The sequence below is a fragment of the Alexandromys fortis genome, unplaced genomic scaffold, assembly GCF_014885135.2.
Source record: "Alexandromys fortis isolate MF-2015 unplaced genomic scaffold, M_Fortis_MF-2015_v1.1 scaffold_48, whole genome shotgun sequence".
Classification (NCBI taxonomy): domain Eukaryota; kingdom Metazoa; phylum Chordata; class Mammalia; order Rodentia; family Cricetidae; genus Alexandromys; species Alexandromys fortis.
Window position 1 is genome coordinate 1,773,133 of NW_026067947.1, and position 23,132 is coordinate 1,796,264.

At 42.4% G+C, this 23,132-nt stretch overlaps 1 protein-coding gene across 13 annotated transcripts in view; it reads left to right on the plus strand.

The window, feature by feature from the left end:
• The window catches only part of Mitf (melanocyte inducing transcription factor), a 267,515-nt gene that overhangs the window by 105,053 nt on the left and 139,330 nt on the right, over positions 1-23,132 (plus strand). For 2 of the 13 annotated variants that reach the window (XM_050149385.1, XM_050149390.1), the window contains exon 1: positions 22,072-22,174. The exons of the other annotated variants lie outside the window; for them this stretch is intronic. In XM_050149385.1, coding sequence (XP_050005342.1) covers positions 22,119-22,174 — 56 coding nt within the window. In that variant the 5' untranslated portion in view covers positions 22,072-22,118. Of the gene's footprint in view, positions 1-22,071; positions 22,175-23,132 lie in introns of those variants that run through there. 13 annotated transcript variants of the gene reach the window in all.

Sequence of the window (23,132 nt, forward strand, 5' to 3'; positions counted from 1 at the left end):
AGATCATGCCCCAGACTGTGGTAGACCGTATCATTGGTTTCTAGCTGTTGTTTGCCATTTGTTTATCCCAGTTTTTAGCATTCATCTTGGAGCCCAGAGCAAGAACCTAACACATATTGAAGAATAACTAGGGTTTGAGTATGGTCAGATCTTCATACTCTTTTATAAAGAGTGCCATTTCATCTACCCTGGAAAATTATTATACATTCTGAGGTGTCTTCTAAGGGAAGATAAGATGCCTAAACTGGCAAGAAGGCCAGGCCTTCCTTAACTCCTTATTTTTTATTCCCTTTATCCACAGAGAAACTGAGATCAGAATTGGTAAGGACAGAACCTGGTTTAATTGTCACCATTGTGTTTCCAGTTCTCAGTTATAGCAAAGAAAATTTGTGGTTACATCAATGGAAGAGTGAAAAGAATTCTCGGGATAAATGGACTCTTGACAGGGTTGGCAGCCTCTTTCCTGCTATATGCATTTGACGTCCTTCACGTGTGACCTCGGAGAGGAAGGTCTGTGTTGACTGAGGTTTCTGTCCTGCCTGATTCCTGCAGTCGTTAAATCCCAAAGAAATCACACAAAGGTCGACATTAGTTATAAACTGATTGGCCTAGTAGCTCAGACTTCTTTTTAACTCTTCTAACTTATATTAGCCCATTATTATTGTCTGTGTTAGCCATGTGGCTCGGTACCTTATTTGGCGAGGCAGTCACATCTTCCTTCTTCTGTGACTGGGTCACGACTGCAGACTGTGCTTACCTCTTCCCAGCATTCTTGCTGCCCCGCCTCTACTTCCTGCCTGGTTGTCCCGCTACTAGCCAGTCAGCATTTTATTAAAATACAATTGACAGGGTACAAACCGTTGTCCCACAACAGGTCTGCTTCCTATTGCATCCTTTTTTGTTTTTACTGAATTCGCCTCAAATACTGCTTTGGCTCCATGTCCTGAGACTTCACCTGGCTTTCTTTTCTTTTCTTTTCTTTTCTTTTCTTTTCTTTTCTTTTTATTTAATTATTTATTTATTAAAGATTTCTGTCTCTTCCCAGCCACAGACTCCCATTTCCCTCCCCCTCCCCCAATCAAGTCCCCCTCCCTCATCAGCCCAAAGAGCAATCAGGGTTCCCTGCCCTGTGGGAAGTTTAAGGACCACCCACCTCCATCCAGGTCTAGTAAGGTGAGCATCCAAACTGCCTAGGCTTCACCTGGTTTTCTTAAAAAAAAAAAAATTCTTCAGAGAAATCCTTGCTTTGACTATAATAAGACACTGGTATTTTGTAATTATTCCATTGTGCTCCCTCTGTGGTGTTCAGCTTGTCAGCCCATTCCCTCACATTCTCAGTCAGGGATGATTTTGACCTTTGGCCACTCCTCTCTGTTTCTGCATCAGGAACAGATTCCTTTCCTTGCCTACAACAATCAGACTTTCTGCTTATTTTCATTGTAGATGGTGCTGAGCTCATTAGCTTCCTCTTTTGCAGTGGGTAGGTTGATGAACACATGCTAGTCTCTTGGGTTAGGGGGTCTCTTTGGGATCCTTACACTTCCCTTTCATGTGGGTGCTTTGAGACGAGGGGGCATGGTGATTTTTGCAGATCATGTCTGTGTAGATGAAAGAGATAAGCAGGTAACTTAGTGAACTTTCTAGGGGGAGATGAAATGGCCATGCCTTCTCATTACTTCAGTTTTCCCTAGCTCACTGGGTAGCAAGCAGTATTGCTCTGGCAGATATCAGCTGGCCATGGAACATTTGAAAGAGCAAGGGTCTCATGAATATTCTGTGTGCCACCAAGGATGAAGAGTCAAAACAAACCGTCCTCCATGTGTTTCCCTCAGTGCTCACGAATGTGTTCCAGCTTTTCTGTCAGTCTTTCCGTCACACCATTAACTGAAAGTGAACTGTTGATGAACACATAATGGTAAAGAAACACTGAGCAGACATTTTGTGCCCTTGTTCGCTTGGTTCCCACGGCATGCTCAAATAGTAACACACACTGGTCATTAAATATGGAAAGTCTTCTAAAAAAATTCACGCTCTCGAGTCTGCTTATGGACATGATGTTACTGACATAATCTTACTAGCTTTTAATAGTGAAGTCCATTCTCATTAAAGAGTAGATACTGGTGTTAAAAAAGAACCTGTGACAGGTACCCCAAAGGGTTGTAGCTCCCCTCCTTCTCTGTACTGTTCACCTCACACTTTGGTACTGTTGAGAGTAAGCAATAGCATGTGAGCCTAGAAGGAGAATATTTGGTAGCCTCCATTTGCCTGGAAACTTTCTTGCAAAGATCCTGGCAAAGAGCCTATGGATATAGCAAGGAAGTGATATTTTTGGTGAGGCTGTGTCAGCCTCAGTCTATGGTTATGATGGTGGTGATGGAGTTTTTGATGAAAATGGCTCAAGTGTATCAGAACTTTATACTTGAGGGTCTATTCCACGTGCACATGAGACTGTACTCCCTGTGCCACGGCACAGCCAGGCAATAGGACCGTTCTTATTTCCGGTCTGTAGATGATGAAACAGAGGGTTTAAATCGTTTCCCTTTGGGTGCACAGCTCATGAGAGAGGGGAGGAGCTTGGCTGTGAAGCTCCTGTTATCTCTCTATTGCATCCTTTCCACAGGTCACAAACTCACGCCTCTGTGGCCTGTAACCTAGTTCTCTGCTTTGCTCTTCCTTTTTTCCTTGTATCTTTTGCCTGGGGCTAGCTTGCTGGAATGCTTCTCAAAGGCCCGAGCTCCTTCCATCCTAGCCTCCCTGTGTAGCTATGTTTTCAAAACTTCTCTACCTTTCCTTTTCCTGGCTGTGTACTGTCGCTATTCAAGCAGTCCAGGGATTCCCAACCTCCACTGAAAGTCTACAGTGAGTTTGCCCTGCTTCCCTCTACTGCAGTTTTCTTCAGAAAGGGTGGTTTCTCAGAATAGGGTTTGATCCAAGAGGTGCAGATACTGTTCAAGGGACGTGTCTTTTTCGTAGTCCTTTCTGTAGATGGATTTAATAACGATATATTTTTGAGCATCTAGATAGATGATATATTTACTTATCTTCTGTGATTTAAAGAACTTGGGATGTGGGTTCACCTGTGCCTTTAGTTGACTTCCTGTTTCACAAGTAATCTCTCAAAGCTACATCCCCTTCATTGAGAAAATGACAGCCCAACGGTATGCAAGTTAAAGCATTGCTACTGAAGATGAAAAGAGTGTAGGCGTGGAGGTACTAAGTGTGGAGACACACGCGCATCTCCCATAGTCAACCACACTTATTACTACTGCTTCTCATTAGGTGCTTTTGAAAAGTCTTCAAGAAGGAGGTTGTCACAAATTTCCTTTGGACTGTCAGAATAAAATGTCTTCATGTCATTCTTGAGTCTTAAAGGCTTTGAGTCACTATTGGTGAAGTAGCAGGTGCAGGCAGCTGTGACCCTGAAATGTCACTATCAGACATTCTCTTTTCCTGTGGCTATGACCCTGGCCCGATCGTGGCCCAGGATTAACAGAAGGACACCCAAAGTGCCATCTCATAGAAATGTTACGCGCTGCACACTCTGCCCCCTAGGATTGAGACATATGCTTTTTATGTCTAAATCAACAGAAAAAAAAGTGCAGCTGTAGCCACTGCTCTGCGTAAGTCTTGAAGTAGCCCTTTTTGTCGCATTTTCTCAGAGTCCCTTAGTGTCGGGTAGCCCTCTCTGTGTCACAGGTGTGTACATTAGGTCAGGTAAAAGTCAGCAGCTGCTGGGCATTGTCACTTGCTGACGTGGTGGTGATGAATGGCTGTACACAAATCAGGTGTGCGTTTGTGGCGGTTCAGCCATTAGGGTCACGTTGGCAAGAGGGAGCCATTCGAAAGCTGCCTCCGTGGTACTTCTAGCTCCACTCCAGTGATGCACACTCAACACAGAAAAGGTTGCTAATAGTCTCTGAATAGAATACATTGTAAACTGAATTTTATTAATACTTGGTCAGAGGCACCTTTCCTATAGTTTGATTGTCCATCTTTTCTTCTGTCCTTCCTCCACCTCACCCCCACCCCTGCCTCTCTCTTTTTCTTCCTCCCAGAGTTTTGTGTGTAACAGTCCTAACTGTCCTGGAACTCACTTTGTAGACCAGGCTGGCCTCGAACTCACAAAGATACACCCGTCCTTGCCTCCCGAGTCCATTCACCATTTCTTTTATCAGTACTATTCCTTGGTTGACTAATTTGCAAGCACTCCTATTTCCTCTCAGCCTTCAAGAATGGAGAGCAGCTTTTTGAGTGCTCCAGACTGGACAGCATCCGAATGCCTATTCCCTTGTAAATGATCAACCAGTTGTGGTTTCAGAAAAATCTGATTAGCAATTCAAAGCAATAGACTCTTGATATCTGTACCTTTGTGGGCAACTCCCGAATCTATTAGTCAAGGGGAGAAGCCCAGATTCCAGAGGCTATATGTATGCAGGCTGAAGGTGTACTGGTAGAGAGAGTACCTGTGTAGCCCAAAGCCCTGGGTTTGACCCTCAGCACTGCATAAACCACGTGTGGAGGTTCCCACTTGTAATCCCACAGCTCCAGAATTGGAGGGAGGGGGGTTTGTAGTTCAAGGTCATCCTTGGCTCTGTAGACTCTCAAATGTTTTCTGGAGATAGTGCTCCAGGGAGTTTTGGCTTCCTCTGGGTGAGCACAAAGGAGTGATGCTCTCGCATCTTGACTATGGGAATAATGTTAGCAGGCTATTTATTTCAAACCTTCTGCCAGCCATACAAGACAAGGCACATTTGAATGTTTGTAAATGACAACTGGATAATAAAAGTGGGAATGATGGTAGCTACTCAAAGTGTTCATAAAGAAATGCTTTTGAAAGTACAATATGTGTGACTTGAATTCTATACATTTTATATAAATGCCATATAGATTTGCTGGCTAGTTACAGTAATGATTTGCTTTCTGGGAACCTTAGAGGAAATCCTGATGCAGGAATTTCATGGTGTCTCACTGTCCTTTGATAAATAACCCCAAAAGTTATAAGGTGATTTCAGGTTATAATTCTCTGATGGGGATGGGATATTGGAGGGAAACACATAAGTTAATGTTAGAGGGTTATTGTTGAGAAAGTAAAGAAAGGTTTGTTCATGAATGATCCTGAAAAGACATCAGAGAAGAAAGAGATCAATTATTATTAGGTTGTTGTTAAGAAAGTGAAGATTTGCCAAGAAATGATCTTGAAGAATGGATTGATTTGAAAGTATTTTAGAGGACTTTTAGTTGAACTATTATAGCCTTTTAAAACATTTTTAGATGTTTAAGTTTTATTTTATGAGTATACATGTTTTTCTGCATGTATATCTGTGCACGACATGTGTGCCCCCCGGAGGCCAGAAGAGGGCATAAATCCTTCAGAACTGGAGTTATAGACAGCTGTGAGCCACCATATGGGTTCTGAGAATTGAACCTTCTGCAAGAACAGCAATTGTTCTTAGCCACTGAGCCATCCCTCCAGCCTGAACCATGACATATTACAGAAAGTATACGATTCTTAAATTCACTTTCTGATAAGTTTTCAGCAGGTTCCCAGCACCCAGCCTGGGAGATAAGAGCATGCACACACCCCCTTTTGGGGCCCTCCATATCCCTAACTCTAAACACCAACACTCTCCTGATTTCTTCTGTGTATGGGTAGTATCTACATGTCCGTGTGGTTGTGTACACATGTGCATGCAGGTACATGCACATGTGGATGGATGTGTGCAGAGGCCAGAGGACAGTGTCCGGTGTCGTCCTCAATTGCTCTAAACGTTATTTCTTGAGACAGGATCTCCCAACTCACTGAGATTTGGCTAGAACTCATTGATTTGGCTAGACCGTCCACACAGCAAATTCCAAGAATCTGCTTGTCTCTTCCCTCTGCCTCCTACTGTCCCATTGTCCTGACTTCTATCCTTGTATATTCATGCTGTTCTGAGTGTTATTTAACTGTGCAAGTTGAATCATACGCTACATACTGCCACATCTGAAGTGTTTTCTTCATCTGTGTGTATGTGAATTCACTTCTTGTCTTAGGTGGAAGTAGTCTTTCATGATATGGTGGCGTTGCCACACGCAGATGCCAGTACTGATGAGCTGTGTGGTGTGCTGCAGTCTTGTATGGCTCCATTCTTGTCCAGTTTGGGTAAAAAACAAGAACCATTTTTAAAAAGGGATAAATTTGCACAATCAGCCAGGTGCTGCCATTGCTCTGTTCCCCACTCCCACTGGTTAACACATCTGTCTTCCTTTGTTGAAGAGTGAGGAGACTTTGGGTCAGAGAGGGAGTGTGAGTACATGAAGGGTGTTCTGAGCAATAGAGCGAGCTCAGTGAGCATGCACAGCTAGACTTAGAGAAGGAGGGAGCTGCCCATGTTGATTGGAATCATTAAGCCTAGGAAAGTGCGCTGGCCCTTGATTGGCAGTCTAAATAAAACATTTGGAATTCTTTCACTGTTTATGGATAAGCCATTAATTGCCCCTAAACAGCCAACCTCTGCCTAGGAAGGGTTCTCTAGTCATAGGCAGGGTGGTTCCAGAGTTCAGGTCAGAGCCAAATCATGGCAGAATAACCAAGGAACTGATGAAACAGAAGATGCAGTTTGGTCATTGCCAGATAAGGTGTGATAAATGCTGTTCCTCAGGAGATGAGATATGGTGTTTGGCATGGTGTTACCTTGGGTAGCTATATGGCATCACTATTGTCCCTTTTAACATCTCTAGTGATTGACACTTTCTATCTCCATTTCCCTTCTAGCCTTACTCTTTGGGATTAAATATATTTTCCTCCTTCTCTTCCTTCCTTTTTTCCTTCCTTTCTTCCTTCTTTCCATCCATAGGGCCACACTGTAGTCCAAGCTGGCCTGGAATTTACTATTTAACCTAGGCTGTCTTGAACTCATGGCAATCCTCTCACTTTATCCTCTGGAGGTTACAGATATGAGTCATCACATCCGTCTTATTATTAAATATATCTTACATTTAGGAAAGCATCAAAACCCATCAGTTTACTAAAGAATAATAAAACAAATACTTCCTTGCATGCCTTCCTTCTTAAATGTAGAACACATTCCCCACTGAGTTAACTGTCCTGCCCACTCCTTTGTTTTTATTATAGTCTTCCATCAATGGATCCAATCCTAGACTGTGCCTTCAACTTTCAGTTGTTGGGATCACATGGCAGTGCTCTGTGTGCTGTTCCTTTTTTTATTCAATATTTATCCTGACTATACAGAGAAGATTGTACTTGTGACTCACTAGTGTGTCATGGTTCACTGTATGGCCGGTTCTCAGTCGATTGACCTATTCCCTCTTTACCTTTAATTGCTGACACAGTGACCCACATATTGTGGCAAGTGTGGTAGACTCAAGTTCATTCTTACACTGTGTCCCACAGACCAAAAAGCTGTCCATACACTCATTAAAACTTTTGGTTAATAATTTCATGTTTACAAAGACTTGGAAGGACTTTGTGTTCTGTGTGGGAGACACCTCCACTCCCTTCGCTCTCCTCCTTCCCTTCCTCCTCCTTAGTTATGTCTGTGTATGGTTTGCATTGTGTGTATGAATGCTCACATTGTATAGCACACGTTTTATGTCAACAGGAATGCACATGTGTGCATGCATGCATTGCAGGCCTTGGCCCGACACTGGGGCATCTTTCTTGATCACTCTCTTGCCTTTAGAGACCCTCTGTCACTGACACTCAGTATTTATGTGTGTGCTGGTGATATATATAAACCCTGGCTTTCACTCCAGCATGGCAATTGCTCCACTAGCTGAGCCACGTCAGCCCAGACATGTTTTCACGTGTGTTTACTTTTTAGTAGAGATTGTGGAGATGGCTCGTCTTCTGGGAGGCTGTTGTCTGCACTGCACCACAGCCAGCTGCATCTCTGACCTTCTCTGCTCAATGGTGCCAGTAGCACTCCTTCCTCATTTGAAAAATTAAAGAAAAGGAAATGTCCCAAGGCCTTTGTTCCCAGGACCTGCTAGTACAGGAGTTTTCACTGCTTTGAGAAGCATGGCTCTTAACCTCTTGTTCCTACAGAGGGAATCTTGGGCTTTCCCTCCTGCCCCATCCCAGCCCCATGTGGGTGTCTCTGAGCAGGGATATCTTCCGTCTTTGGACTTTTCCTGTCCTGGTTATCAGCCCTGTTCTGTTACAAGTGCCTGTTTTTGCATTCTCTTGGACCACAGGCCTCCCTTGTCCTGAATGCCCTCAAGCCTTGTTCACTTCCTCACTCTGGTGAGACCACCATGCTCACTGTGTTTATAAAAAGTGAATAAGAGAGAGAAAATAAATTGCATATTTTTTGACTTTTCAAGATAATAATGAATACATATTAATAAAGTTAAAATGCTGATAAGTTATATGATGCCCATTTTTGAAATGCATATTTAAAAAATTGTTTATTTTCTGTAGATGGGTGTTTTGCCTGCATGTATACCTGCATACCATGTGTGTTGCCTGGTGCCAGAAAAGGGCATTAGGTTCCTGACCCTGGAATTATAAACTGTTGTGAGTCTCATGTAGGTGCTGAGAATGAAAACTAGGTCCTCTGGAACATTACCCAGTGCTCTTGGCCATCTCTCCAGCCCCCCAAACACACGTCTTCTACCACTCATTCTCTGCTATGAGTTTGAATCGAGTTCCAAAAAGCATTCTGGCATGTCTAAATCATGGTTCATGGGCCACAAGTAGCCAAAGATCGCTGTGAATGTAGCCCAACACAAAACCCCAAAATTTACAAATTTAATTTTGCAATCATGCGCATATGTGTGTGTCTATGTATGTGTGTCTATGTGAGCGTGTGCACGTGGAGCCCAAAAGAGGCCTCTGGATCACTGGGAGCTGTAGTTAGAGGAAGTTGTGAGCTGCCCTTCATGGGCATCCCAGGAATGAAATGTGAGTTTCTCTCCAAGAGCAGTGGGTACTCTTAATTGCTCTTAAGCTCATTTAAAGTATTCTAAGTATTTTTTCTCAATTGTGTGGTTCTTAAGTAGGAAATTTGTAGATGACAATATTGTTTTTAAGCTTGATAAAGCTGGACATGCATTGATAAGACATTTTTACCTGCAAAATTAAGATTTGAAACATGTAAATTAAAAATATATTTAGAACTCTCCTAGCTCTTCTAAAACTTTGTGTGTAAACCACCCCCCCCCCCTTTCAGGTACAACGAGAAGCCTGTGAAGCCCAAGGCATATAAAATTAGCTTCATGTAGTATATGACGGTATTATATGGCTGGGGAGGAGGAACTATTTCTGGGAATGCCTTTTGATAATTCATCATGAAACTAGAATAATTCAAACCAAACCCACATCCAACCATTGGCTAAATGTGTGTCACAGCAGGAAACACAGGCAGCTCCAGCAGAGCGGTCTTCATAGACTAAACCATGACCTCCAAGCTCACCTGACACTCTGTCCTCACAGGCTTGCTGTCTTCCTCTCAGCACAGAGGTCCTGTTTTCAGACTCTGTCAGCACCCCAGAGTGTCACTTCCATTGTGAAGCTCAAGTCCTTCTTGGCAGGGCCCTTCATTTCCTGCATGGAATCCTATCTGCAAGTTACGCTCATTTTCCACAGTGAGTGAGAGATTAGGGCTAAGTTCGCCTGCGACGATATCAGAGCCCTGATATTGGCTCGGTTTTATCACACTGAAATTCCTCGTAGCTGTCGGGGCCTCACTGTAGCATAGGAGGCTATTATTCCTGAGCTGTGTTTCATTTTGTTTCCCTTGGAAGATTCGGGCCCATTCTTCATTGCTCTCAGTGACCGTTTCTCAGACTCCAGCTATTCCCCTGCTAAGTTCATTGCTTTTGCTCCTAGATACAACATCATGCTTCGCTTACTAAACATAATTCGAGGGAATGTTAGGAAGTGGTTTGGACACAAGTACAAGTCTGCTTTAAGGGTATATTATGAAACTGAAGAGAACGTTTAGATGCTTTCAAGACATGTAGTCTGGGGTGGTGGGAGGCCTGAGCCTTCTGCTTAACAATGGGTGAGTGTTGAGAGGCGGAAATATCAGCATCAGAGACTTTTTCCCGAGATGAAAGAAATCCGAGAGGCCCCTTTCAGCGCGTGACTCCAGGGTTAGTTCATGTGGAGTCAGTGTGTCCGGATTTGAAACCATCTTGAACCCCACTCTTAGGAGACCTCGCTCAGGATTTCACTGTCTTTTACCCAGTCAGCTCTAAATTCCCAAAGACCGTGTTTTCCCTAGAAAACCATCTTTGAATCATTCTTTTCTGAGAAATTCTTCATACCTTTTCCCATTAACGTGTGTAAATTGTGCCATAGGTACAGGGACTTCTTTTATTCATATTTAAAACTCTACTTATTTATTTCTGTAAATGTTTGTGGTACAGCATGCATGTGGAGGTCAAGAGACAACTTGCAGGAATCAATTTTTTTTAACATGTGGGTCGCTGGTCTGAATTTAGGTGCTTGAGAGCAGGTTCCTTTGCTGAGCAATGCAACAGTGCTTTTTTTTTTTGTCATTGCAAAGTCACATTTTTTCAATCCCGCTTTAAGCCAGATAATTTAAAGATAAGTAAGTAGTATTTCTTCTTTGTTTCTTTCTAGTAAATCCTATTATTTTAACTCCTGCTCATGACCGTTCAGGGAAGTCTGCCTGAGTCTTCTGTGTTGCTTTAGGCACCATGTTGACGAATTAATCATTTAACACAGTGCCCAGTGGCTGCACAGTGTCTCCGTGGTGTGGAGCTGTGTGTGGCTAGAGAGTGGAGGGGTACACCGCACAGATACGGCCCCTGCCTCCGTGGAATGCAGAAGCCCGTGGGGGTTGGGTTAGGGACTCCAGCCCCTGACTCTAATTTTAGAACCCGTTTGCTTTTGTGATCCTTGAGCGGCTTTGAGAAACAGGAACAGAGGACTATGGGGTGTGGAATATCAGAGCCCCGATCTGTGCTTCATTCATGTGTTCATTTTTGGAAAGTCTCCTCACTTCCTGCTTCTCACTTCTTTTATTTAAGTAGATGAAATCACTGTGAGGTGGGACCCACGAGTGTGAGGCACAGTGAGGCAGTCCACCAAGGAATTCTCCGTCTCTGCCTCTCCTACTTCTTTCTCTTGAAAATGAACCAAAGACACGAGCTTACTTAGTCTGCCCCATCGTGCGGTTTTCCCAATGTCCTAATGATGTACGGGAAATGAAAGTGCATTGCTAGTGGGCTCAGCATTGGGAAGCAGGTCCCTTCGGTAGTAACAATCTTATTGTGCATCGTGAAGATCATGGGCTGTGCAGTTCCCAGGCTGTCCCTTTAAATAAACAAATAAATGCTTATTGTTAACATAAACATTTCTTTTTAGACTCTAGTATCCATGATATGATTGACGTACTTTAGGCATAGATCAACCAGAATCTAAGCTCTAGCAGGTCCTCACGTATTTGTTGAACCAGTTAGTTTTAGTAAGATTATTTTTATTTTTCTAAGTGTTATTCATGATTCTGTTAATATTGTTTAAACATAAATCATCTTTTTGATATTGGAAGCCAGATTAACTTGAATTAAAGTAACTGTTACTTCCACGGCTCCACTATCTGAGCATTGTCAGTGTTTAGTGACGTCACAGGAGAGAGAGACAGCTTTGCTGAACACTCGATATTTAAGAATGCAAAGTTTAATATTTTAGAGCAAAGTTATAATTTTTCCTTTATGACTCTTCATAGCAGTACTGTTTAAAATTATACAGACTGTTAGTTTAAAATATTGGTTGCCTTAACTGTTGGCATCAACATAAATACATGCCTTGATTATAAGCCGGGCTCCCTAGAGTGTGAATTAGGTCCCGAAAGCTAATATGTATCTAGTTTATTATGAGTGATTGGGTTTAATCAACAGACAGGAAAGGTTTCTGTGCAAATATTATTTTTCCCAATTTAAATACTGTTTGCTCAGCATAACCAAGGCAGATGTCATTAGTACAAGAGTGAGTGTTTGAGCTACTTCAAACATTTGGGATATTTGCTGTTAACACAGATTCCGGGTCAGGTGACCTACTACATGCAGACAGTCCCGAGTGGTGTTTTGACAAGTTTTGAGTCAACTAATTTTGCTATTTAGAGATAAGATTTCCCACTTGATCCCCAGTTTTACGTTTAAATAGTAAAACTTTAAATTGCAGACATAACTGACACACGAGCCAGAACAGACGGCTTCTGCTAACCTTTAGCTTGCAGCCACGACAGCCATTGAAAAGGCCGCTAGTTTTCTGGTAGCAGAAGTCACAGAGAGCTACCGCCATTGCAGGTCTCACTTATCCATTAGGAATATTGATTCACACATGCATCTAGTCCTTCCGTTAGTTTGATTTCATTTTTATATGTGTGAGGGTTTGGGATATGTGTATGGTTTTGATTTACATTGTGCTTGATGCCCACAGCATCAAGAAGAGGTACTAAATCTGCAGAACTGGAATTATGGATGCTTGTGAGCATCTTTGTGGATGCAGCTGGAGCATAGAGTGTTCTTAAGCCGTCTCTCTGGTCACACTGGCCCCTTCTTGAACTTACATATATTTTGGATGCATATAGTTACTTCAGACATCAGGTTTGAAAAGCACCTTTACTTTTATCTCTGAATAGTAATTCTTCTGTGTTCTAGTATGCAAAGTTCTTAGATACGCAGTATAATGCTGGTTTCAAATTGCCTATCAGTGTTCTGAAATATAGTTCCTATTTCTTAGGCGGCACTGAGTGAATGCTATTTTCCAGGCACTCTGCTAAGAGCTTTTCCTGCTGCACCTCACTCTAGTATCCCATTTATGTCTAGGAATGAAATGACTTGCCCAGGGAAATCCTTGCTGGGGACAGGCATGCTTCTGTGTCCACACTGAATGAACTATACTGTGCATTCTTTAGCTGGCCAAACGATGCTGTGTTTGAGTCCAGTTTAGAGACAGCTAGGGTGTGTTTATAAAACAGTGGGCCGCTTAGAGGTTTGTTGCTTATGGTTGAAACCACTGCCTCAGTTCCTGACCACACATCTTGTAACAACTGGTATTTTTGCAATTCAGTGGCTTCCAACCATCGTCCACTGTAGCATCATGGTCTATGAGACACAGTTCCTCTCTACTCATTGCTCAGTTTGCAGTGCAGGGATATGGTCTTGTACAGTGAACAGCGCTGATTGCATCATTTCAAGAGCAGCATATGTGGTGGTACAGAACCTAGATGGTCATGCATTTCATTCAAGAAGCACGGTCAGCGTGAGTCTGATGAGGCTGTTGCTAAAACTTCATCCACCGTATGCTGCTTTACGGCGAATAGAAAGGAGTAAAAGTCAACAGCTCAGTAACAGCGTCACTTCTGTTTCCCAAGTGTCTCTCGCATCGGTGTATGTCAGGTCCTCTGCTTTCGTACATATTAGGAGGCTGGAGATGTATTCCCAAGCGTCAACACAGACCCCGAGGCGTGCGTTATGTCTGTTGTTTGATGGCCCTGCTGTCACTCCATCCTGGTCTTATCACACCGCCTTCACATATTGAAACTTTAGCTGATGGAAAGGTCATCATTTGACACGCAGCCTGTAAGGCAATGGCCAGGAAACCTAGCTGCCTGCTTATCTTGCTTCTTTCTCTCTCTCTCCTTCCCACTCTTCTGTGGATTATATAGCTAGGACTTAGGAACGTTTCTGCTGTTTGATGTCCTGGCATATCCTTGAGAGTGGCGGACAGAGGGAGGTGTGTTCACGTTCCTCAGCAACCAAGAGCACGGCCAGGGCAGCTTGGGAAGTCACTTTGATAGCTGAGTATTAGAATACTTTAAAACCCTGTAGCAGCTGGACTCCTGCTTAGAAGGAGCTGCTGTCATGGAGAATGGTGACAGAGGAGGTGCCCTTCCTGTTTTAGCCCAGACTGCCCTTAAAAGGCAGGCGGAGGGACTCTGCTTTCCTATTTCTCCCTTTGTTTCTTTCTCTCTCTAGTTCCCTCTTACTCCTTCCCTTTCCTCAGTATCCTGGCTGGCCTCAAACTCATGACCTTCCTGCTCAGGCTCCGCGGTGTTGGGGTTGTAGGCAGACCCTTTCATCATTTTTAAAGCTATGAACAGTAAAAGAGAAGCCCATGTTTTTCTTTTTTCTTTTTTTTTTCTATTTTTCCATGTTTTTTCTTTTTAAGTAAGTTAAGGGTCATAGAAAAGACCCATATTTAAGGTTCTCCAGTAGAAGACTGTATTATTATATAGTCATATGGTGAATCCCTCGCCCCACCCGCAAAGACCTCCTGTTTCTATTTACCTGTAAAGAAAGTAAATGGCATTTTCCTAAATCTCTTCTTTGAAGGGATTATCAAAGCAGCCTAATCTCCCCAGGGTCCCCAACTTCCTGTTGTTTCACCCTCTTGGTTTGTGTGGCAGATTGATGGCCTAAGGGCCCTCTATGTTTTATTACCACCGTATTGCCCATGTTGGATGACTTGAGGCTTTTACTAACCATTCAACATGTCCATGAGGATTGGTAGTGGATGCTTTACGGGGTTTAAAGGTACCAGTGTGTTTTATTCAACAAATAAAGAGAGCTTATGTTCTTCGGTATTTTCCTGCCTTCTGTAGAGATGACTTATATGGCGTATACTATATATGACTCTATCTATATGACAATTGTATATATACTTATTGCCATCTACTAATAGCAGACTGCCCAGTCACTGTTGATGCCAGCACAGATATTTCTTTTGACGTAAACTCTAAGAGAGAGAATGAGAGCATTGGAACTAAGGGATGAATTTGACGCGTTGATGATTAAAGAAAGGAGCCAAATTCATATGATAAATATTTCTCCCTTCATCACTTGCTTAAAAATTCCCCACAGAAAGACAGTGAGACCTCTGGCTGTACGTTACCTTTTTGTGCTTAGGGCAGAATTTTGTAAACATTAAGATTTTAATTAGCTGTTTGCATAAGCATCTTCTATGCAATTTCGTAGTAATGATGGGATATTTGTAAGTCAGATTTACCTGCAGTAACCAGAGTCTCCTCTGGATCATCTTCTCAGCCTTGAAGGGCTTCTCTGGGTGCCAGGGACACCGAGCTGTCGTCCAGAGAAGGCTGCTACATCATTAAGGTTGCAAGATCTGCTCTTGGAAGGAGAAAAAAATAGAAGCAAGATAGAAGAGATAAAGTGATGGAGTGGGACTGGGCAGGTATTTCTGCAGGGAAGTAGTCATTAAAAATTTCGCTCTCAATAGAACCGCAGTTCCAGCTCCTGGAACCTCACACTCAAGTATTTTATCTACAAAAAGACGGTTGTGCTTACCCCGCCAAAGCCTCTACATAAAGAATATACAATTGCGTGTCCTGTTTGTGGCAGGGAGTGCCTTTCTAATTGATTAAATGCTATCATCAATTCCTATTCAATACATCTTCCTTTTGTGTCAGTCATTTGTCCATCCTTCCTCCAACCAATGCAGAAAACATCTGTCCAACACTTATTATTTGCCAGGTACTGCGAGTAAAATACACACACACACACACACACACACACACACCGATAAAAGAAGAATAAAGGACTCTGCCTGCTAAAATGATTGCAAGTTTGACTAAGTGCTGTCAAAGAAAGAAGTCAGTACCTCTTGCCGGGAGAATTAAACCCAGAAGTGGATGTTTCTGTTTTAGGAAGGATAATCAGCAAAGTCATGTCTGAGGAAGAGAGACCTACAGAAACTGCATGCCTTTAATCCTACTGCTATGGAGGCAGAGGCGGGCAGATTTCTGTGAGTTCTGGGACAGCCAGGGCTGCGTAGAGAGACCCTGTCTCAATAAAAATTAAAAAAAAAAACAAAATAACAACAAATCTCATGTTCAAGGTAGGAGGAACCAACCTGGGAGGCATCCTTGGGTAGGGGGCATGTTGAGCGTTCTGGGAGATCTTCCAGGCCCCCCTTTGATAGGGTGTTTTGTGTGAGCCCTGGTGAACAGGGTGTCTCCCATCTTCATCTTAGTCTTTCCCACAGCAGTAGGCACAATGTCTACTACCCAATGACAAAATGTGCGAATCAAACGATGTTCAAGTCAGAGGGCCCCTGGGAAGGATCTGGCCTCTCCAGGCATGCAAGCTTGATGGTGTAGGGGCAACAGAGAAAGTGCTGAGGACTGCAGAAGGCACACAGTGAGTTTTTAAAGGGCACCAGCAGGTTGTATTCAGCAAATAAAGAGAGCTTATGTTCTTTGGTATTTTCTGCCTTCTGTAGGGATGACTTATACACTGTATACTATATATGACTTTATCGACATTCTATTTTTTTCTTATTTTATCTGGATGGGTGTTTTGCTTCCATGTATGTCCAAGTACCACTTGAGTGCCTGGTGCCCATGGATGTCAGAGGAAGGCATCAGATCCTCTAGTACTGGAATTACAGATGGTTGTGAGTCGCTATGCAGGTTCTGGCAATCAAACTTACATCCTTTGGAAGAACAGCTGATACTCTTAACTGCTGAGCCACCTTTCCAACACTTATTTATATTATATTATATTATATTATATTATATTATATTATATTNAGCTCCTAAGTGCTCTGTACAGGGATGTGAAACTACCAGGTTGATTCATGAAGAGGTACACTCAAAAGGTAGCCCAAACAACCTCCTCTGCTTGGTGCCTCTGATGCACATAAGAACGTCAAAGTATCCACTCAAACACCTCCATTCCCTGTGCTTAAGTCTCCTTTAACAACAAGGGCTTTCAATTACGCAGATAAGTACAATTTGAAGGACTTAAAAATGGAAAGATAAGGCTGATAGAGCATTTTCAAAATAAGTTATTATTCTGAGAAATGATCCTTTCTGAGAATGATTCTGAGAAAAAATCCTAGTGTTTCTTTTTGCCCAGATGAAAACTTTTCTTCATTTTCCTAATTGGTTAATTAGTACTGAATGTGGGAGGCTTGAAAAAAAAAACATTGTCCTTCAATTCTCAGTTGCAGAATTTCTTTAGGTTTTCATTTTATTTTGTTGTTTGCCTTGGTTGAGACATGGTCTCCCTGTGAACTACAGGCTGGTCTAGAAAATTCACTATTTATTCAGGCAGTTTCCAGACACATGACAATCCTCCTGCCTCACCCTCTTGAGTGCTGGAATTTCAGGTTTGATTGACCATGCCTGACTTTTAGGGGGTCAAGTTTCATTCAGAGATCCTTGATATTTCAACAATCATACATCACTGAATAGTTGTAACCTACTTGTCAAATGCGTCATTTCACTTTAGTGTTATAAGAATTCATTCAATCATCCAACAAATATTTATGCTACATTTACCATGTGTGTTTGAAATTGTGATGGAAACATGAGGTACCATAATAATCAGTGCACATATGTTCCATGTTGTGTTGAATTAAAGTACTACAAATAGAGCGGCTGAAAGGACAGAGTTTTATTTCAATGATGTTCAGGTGACTAGGGCTGTAAACTCAAGACATTGGAAGGGTCAGTTTCTTTTCAGGACTGTGAGAGAAAGAACAGTTTCGTCTTACCCCTCGACATGGAGATGTCTGTCTCCTCCCAGGATCTTTTCGCACTGTCTTTTCTCTATGCAGGTCTGTGCTTTTGTTGAACTTGAAAACTATTTTACTCCAATGCAACCTCATGTTAACTCAATACATCAACAATGACCCATATCTGCACCATGTATTTCTGAAAAGTTACATTCTAAAACCCTAGCAGTTAGACTATTAACTTATGAATATGAAGCAGTTTCTTTATTGATTAATGGTAATCACAGCATACAGAGGGAAATCCCACATCGACTCTCAACAGGTCTACCAACAGAATCTTAACAGAGAAATAAGAAAATTAGCAGATATTATGACTCAAATAGACCTAACAGACGTCTATGAAACATTCCACGCAAACATAAAAGAATATACCTTCTTCTCAGTACCTCATGGAACCTTCTCTATACTCAGTAACAAAGCAATCCTTGACAAATACAAAAAAAAAAAAAAAAAAAAAAAAAAAAAACAGAAGTCACTGAGCTTGGGAGATGGGTGCTGGGACCCAAACTCTGGTCCTAATGATTGTGCATTAAGCACCCTTTAAAACATAATAAAAAATTGCACTTCCTCTCTCTCTGTATGTGTGCATGTGCACGTGTTTGTGTACGTGTGCATGCATCCAGGCTCATGTCTGTCAGAACACAAATGTGCAGGTAAGAAATAGGGGAATCATTTCTCATCTTCCACTTTGTTGTTTCCCATGCTGTGCAATGAACTTCAGGCTAGCAGGTCTACCAATGTCTTGCCACTGACCCTGTCTGTGCCCTCCTATCTTCCCATAGTGGTGCTAGAATTACAGATGTCTGCCATTACATCTGGGTTTTGACCTGGCTTCAGGCATTGAACTTAGGTCATCAACTTTGGGTAGCAAACTCCCTTTTTCTTTTTCTTTTTTTTTAAATTATCTACATAGCATTTATTTTATTTTTCTCACTTTTTTATTCTTTTATTTTATACTTTATTGTTTTTAATTGAACTATATTCATTACTCAACTTTGTAACCCTAGCTGGCCAGGATGGAACTCACTGTGCAGAAGAACTGGCCTTGAACTTTATTAAAAGGGCCACCTGCTTCTGCCTCAAGTTCTGGAATTTAAGGTATGCATCACTACCCATGGTCTGGCAGATTTTACTCACTGAGCCATGTCTTCAGCAGATAGCAAGCAGTCTTCACTACTGAATCTTCTTTGCAGCCCCCTGTACATTATACATGGTTTCATTTCAAGAAATCACTGACCAACCAAACCATGGGCTACTCATCCCAGTAGGGATGCAGTGCCCAGCCATTTGACATGGTTCCTGGCTCCCCAGAGACATTTTCTGAATAATTGGGTGATGACTTGTGACATGTCTCTGTACTGAGGATATTTATGTAGGCAATATGTAGATGATGGCACATGTGCAAATTCAACTCAACCTTCAGTTATTTCAGATTATGTGTCAAGATTCCTTGAGCGCATCAGTGCCGTCTTTGTCATTTTAGGCTCTACAGATGCATTACACACATGTCTCTTAACAGTTATTTTAGTGAAACATGTATGTAAGTAATCAGTGGGAATCCTTTAGGGGCGTGGATTGACTAAAAAGGAAAGCCTGGGAACGCTGTTGGCTGGGTATACCAGGGAAACAATGGTGCCATGTTGTACTAAGTGTCTGGAATTGACCCCATTGCTTTTATGGCCAACATTTGGGAGCCCATGGAAGGCACATGTTTTTATTTTTTTGTGGGTAAATACCAATAAATCATATGTTTAAGGAAGTAGCTTCATGCAGCTCGGGGTTGTCTAAGGCAGGGTAGAGTGTGACTAGATCCCCTGAGAACACAACACCTCACAGACCTTCATATGCCAAGTTTTACCTCTTTTTTCTTTTTTTTTTTTTTTTTTTTTTTTTTTTTTTTTTTTTTTTTCGAGACAGGGTTTCTCTGTGGTTTTTGGAGCCTGTCCTGGAATTCTCTCCTGTATCTCTTTCTCGATATTTTCTCTCACTCTTTTCTGTTCCCTTAGTTCTCTAGGTGGGTCAGCATTGATCCAAAATAGGTGGTGCTGACTACACTCAGAACCACATAGGCTATTTTTCTATTGATTTTTTTTTAATGGGTCAGTAACTGTGAACATGTTGGCTGCATTGCCTTATTCTTATCTCAAGTCAGCAACGAGACAGTCATAATCCCTTTTCCTTTGGTGAAGAAACTGGGCTACAGAAAGTTCAATGAATGTGCACAGGGTCTCAGGACTAGTAAATGATGGGATTTAAACATGGATTCCTGAACACCAAGAAAGAACCTATTTGGGGTCGTTTCATAAAAGAAGAGGCATGGCTTTTCAGTTATTCTAGTGATGAGGAGCTACGGGCTACGGCCCGGCTCCTGGCTAGCTTTACCCGAAATAATTATACAGAAACTGTATTCATTTAAACACTGCCTGGCCCATTATTTCTAGCCTCTTATTGGCTAACTCTCACATCTTGATTAACTTATTTCTAATAATCTGTGTAGCACCACAAGGTGGTGGCTTACCAGGAAAGATTCAGCATGTCTGACCTGGCGGCTGACTCCATGGCGTCTGCCTTATTGCCTTCTTCCCAGCATTCTGTTCTGTCTACTCCACCCACCTAATTTTCTGCCCTATTAAAAGGCCAAGGCAGTCTCTTTATTAGCCAATGAAAGTAACACATAGACAGATGACCCTCCTACATCAAGTTATCTTCTTACAGTCCCCAGGGAAGACCCTGGATGTAGAAAGTGCCTGGCAACTTATGGATGAATACAACTATTCCCCTGAATTTGGTGAAATTTATTTTTCTCCTTCTTTCTATTTACTGGCTGTTAGTTTTAGCAAAAAAAAAAAATGTGCACTTTTATTATCTTCTTCCCAATTTGGCACTATCTTTCTGAACTTCACCGGGCTATCGTCAACTCCTGCTGAGACCACTGCAATAGCTAACATTGCCGCCTTCTCATTGGTTCTCCACACATCAGTCTGATAGACTGTTCCTAAAATCCCAGTATGAAGTCATCAGTCCCCGTTGACAACCCCTTGGTGGTTTCTTTCTCACCGAGGAACAAAATCAGTGACCTCTTGCTGGGTTGACCTGGCCTGGCCATAGTCTCACTCTCCACACACAGCATACTTGCTCCTCATTCTAGGCTCAGCGACTTCTCCTGCTAATTTTTCCAGCCAGGGCTTTTCCATGTGTTGTCTTTTACTTTCCCCTCCCTAACTCCAGTCTCAGCTCAGAGATTCTTGCCTAAGGAAGGCCCATCTGACCTCATTTAACTATTTTCATCTCCTTGTAGCAATTTCAATATGTGTAATTATGAACTAATATGATTATTTAATATGTGTTTCCTACTGGACTGTAAGATCTTAAGAATTTGCATAGTACTTGAGCTATTGTGGGTATTCAGTGAGTATTTATCAGAGAGAAGAGTGGATGAAAGAATAAATGAACAAAGAGGACACAGACTCTGTTTGGCTGAAATCCCTGGCTTAATGTAATCTGTTATTGGAGGGGTATTTAAAAAATATAATTTATTACATTGTGGAATTGTAATGTAGGGAAACAGCATGCTTTTCTAGTAATTAAGTTTGAATATAATCTTTGAGACACAGAAAGGTGAAGTCACTTGCCCAGGGGACACAGCTAGTCAGTGTCAGGTGTCTTTGTTGTGACCTTTGAATTGCGTACAGGGAGAAACTCCATCTTCTCATTGCTCTGTAAGACAGCTCTGGTGCGCTGAGTCTGTAGCATAAATATTTGATAGTATTGATGTTGTCATGTCTGCATTTTAAAGTGTTTTCTGTTTGAGAACATGCATTGCTATTTTTCCCCTTCTTGTATACCAATGTATGCAGAATTGATTGGGTGACAGTCTGAAACACAGATGTATGGCTTAAAGACTTGTGTGTCTAGAAAGAGGGTGCCACCAGCAGAAGCACCAGACGGATACCAGCACAGCCCTCCTTCTACTCTTGGGATGGATGTAAGCGTAGAGAAGATGGTGTGCACCAATAGCCTGTTAGCTGTAAGATACTCTCAGTGTCCAGCTCCCAAAACTGCCTGCACAGTTGCAAAGTCGGCAGAGATGTGTGCTAGGCTATGCTTGATATATCCTAACTGAAAATAGCAGGAACTGCCCTATAGCCTTCCTCGCTTGCTTCTGTGATCTGCTAAGTGTTAAAAATTCGCCAATAGGCGACTTCCTTTTCCTTTCAAGTTCCCTGATGACATATGTCCCCTGCAAGCTTGCGTCCCCTGCAAGCCTGAACTGGTGCCCAAGCTGGGGAAGGTCCAGTCAGCATTGCCAGAGCTTGCTTGGCTGCTGTGTTCATTTCTGGCCTGGCCTGACTTGAGGAGTGTGCTCCCCCCCACCCCCTGTGCAGAGCGAGGAGCGTTTTGCCCCTCAGGTGCCATAGGTACTGGATTAAGCAGGTCTGCTATTGCAGACAGACACCAGGCTCCATTCTAGCGTGGAGCTGTGTTTGGATTGGAGTTTCCAGGGCCTTATCAGGAGCCACCCCTAGTGACACAGCCGGTGCCAGAAGTAACTTTGACTTTCACTCTTCACCAAGGGCTTGCAGAACACCTTAAAGGAAAAAAGATGGAGGCGCTTAGAGTTCAGATGCTCATGCCCTGCTCCTTTGAAAGCTTGTATCTGTAAGTGAAGTGTTTTTTTCTGGAGATAATTCTGGGACCACTTAACAGAAGCATTTCATTCTCTGGCTGAGGGGACGGATGGAGAAAGGAAAGCCTGGAATTAGAAATAGTGGCAGGTACTTTGCAACTGTGGCTTTTATCAGCTGCAGCCATAGTCTCTTATGGCTGGATGTGGAAAGGGCAATTGTTTATTTGGGGGGAGGGTGGCACAAAAATTAACTCATTTAAAATTGAGTTTTGGTCATAAATTAATGATGACAAGAAAAAATTCCGACTGTTTAAAAGATGGGCTAGGACAGCACAGTGTTGGTGCACGATTGTCAAATAGATCACAGCCCAGTTTTGTTGTGAATAAAAGGGCATTTTCTTTAGAAAGGCGCATTTTACTGTTATATTTCCCCAAATTGCCCCCATTGTAAACACGTTATAGATCTCTCTTTCTTCCTCCCTCCCTCCTTCGCTCGGTGTGTGTGTGTGTGTGTGTGTGTGTGTGTGTGTGTGTGAGAGAGAGAGAGAGAGAGAGAGAGAGAGAGAGAGAGAGAGAGAGAGAATTTCCTGACCATGGTACAGTAGCACTTGCATTATAAAAATGTTCTGATTTGTATTTTTGTGGATTTTTTTTCTTTATGGATAGAGCAAAACATTCAGACATCAGCATATTCTCCTTGTCATAGAAATGTCGTACAAGGTGAAGTCGCAGTTTTCAGGGAACAAATGGAAGCAGACTTAGTAGATAAGACCCACTCCTCTCCGGCATCCACTTTCACTATTTCTCCCTAAGATTAGGAAACAGTACTGAAAGCTGGGTCTCCAAGTGAACAGGCTCTCAAGCAGATTAACTTATGCAAAAGCCACTTCTGGAGCTTGATAATTATTTACCGAGTGTTCCTGGGTCAGGAAGGGGGTTCTGATTAGAGCAGGGAAGCGTTTCATTCCGCAGCCCGTGAAGGTGTGCCTG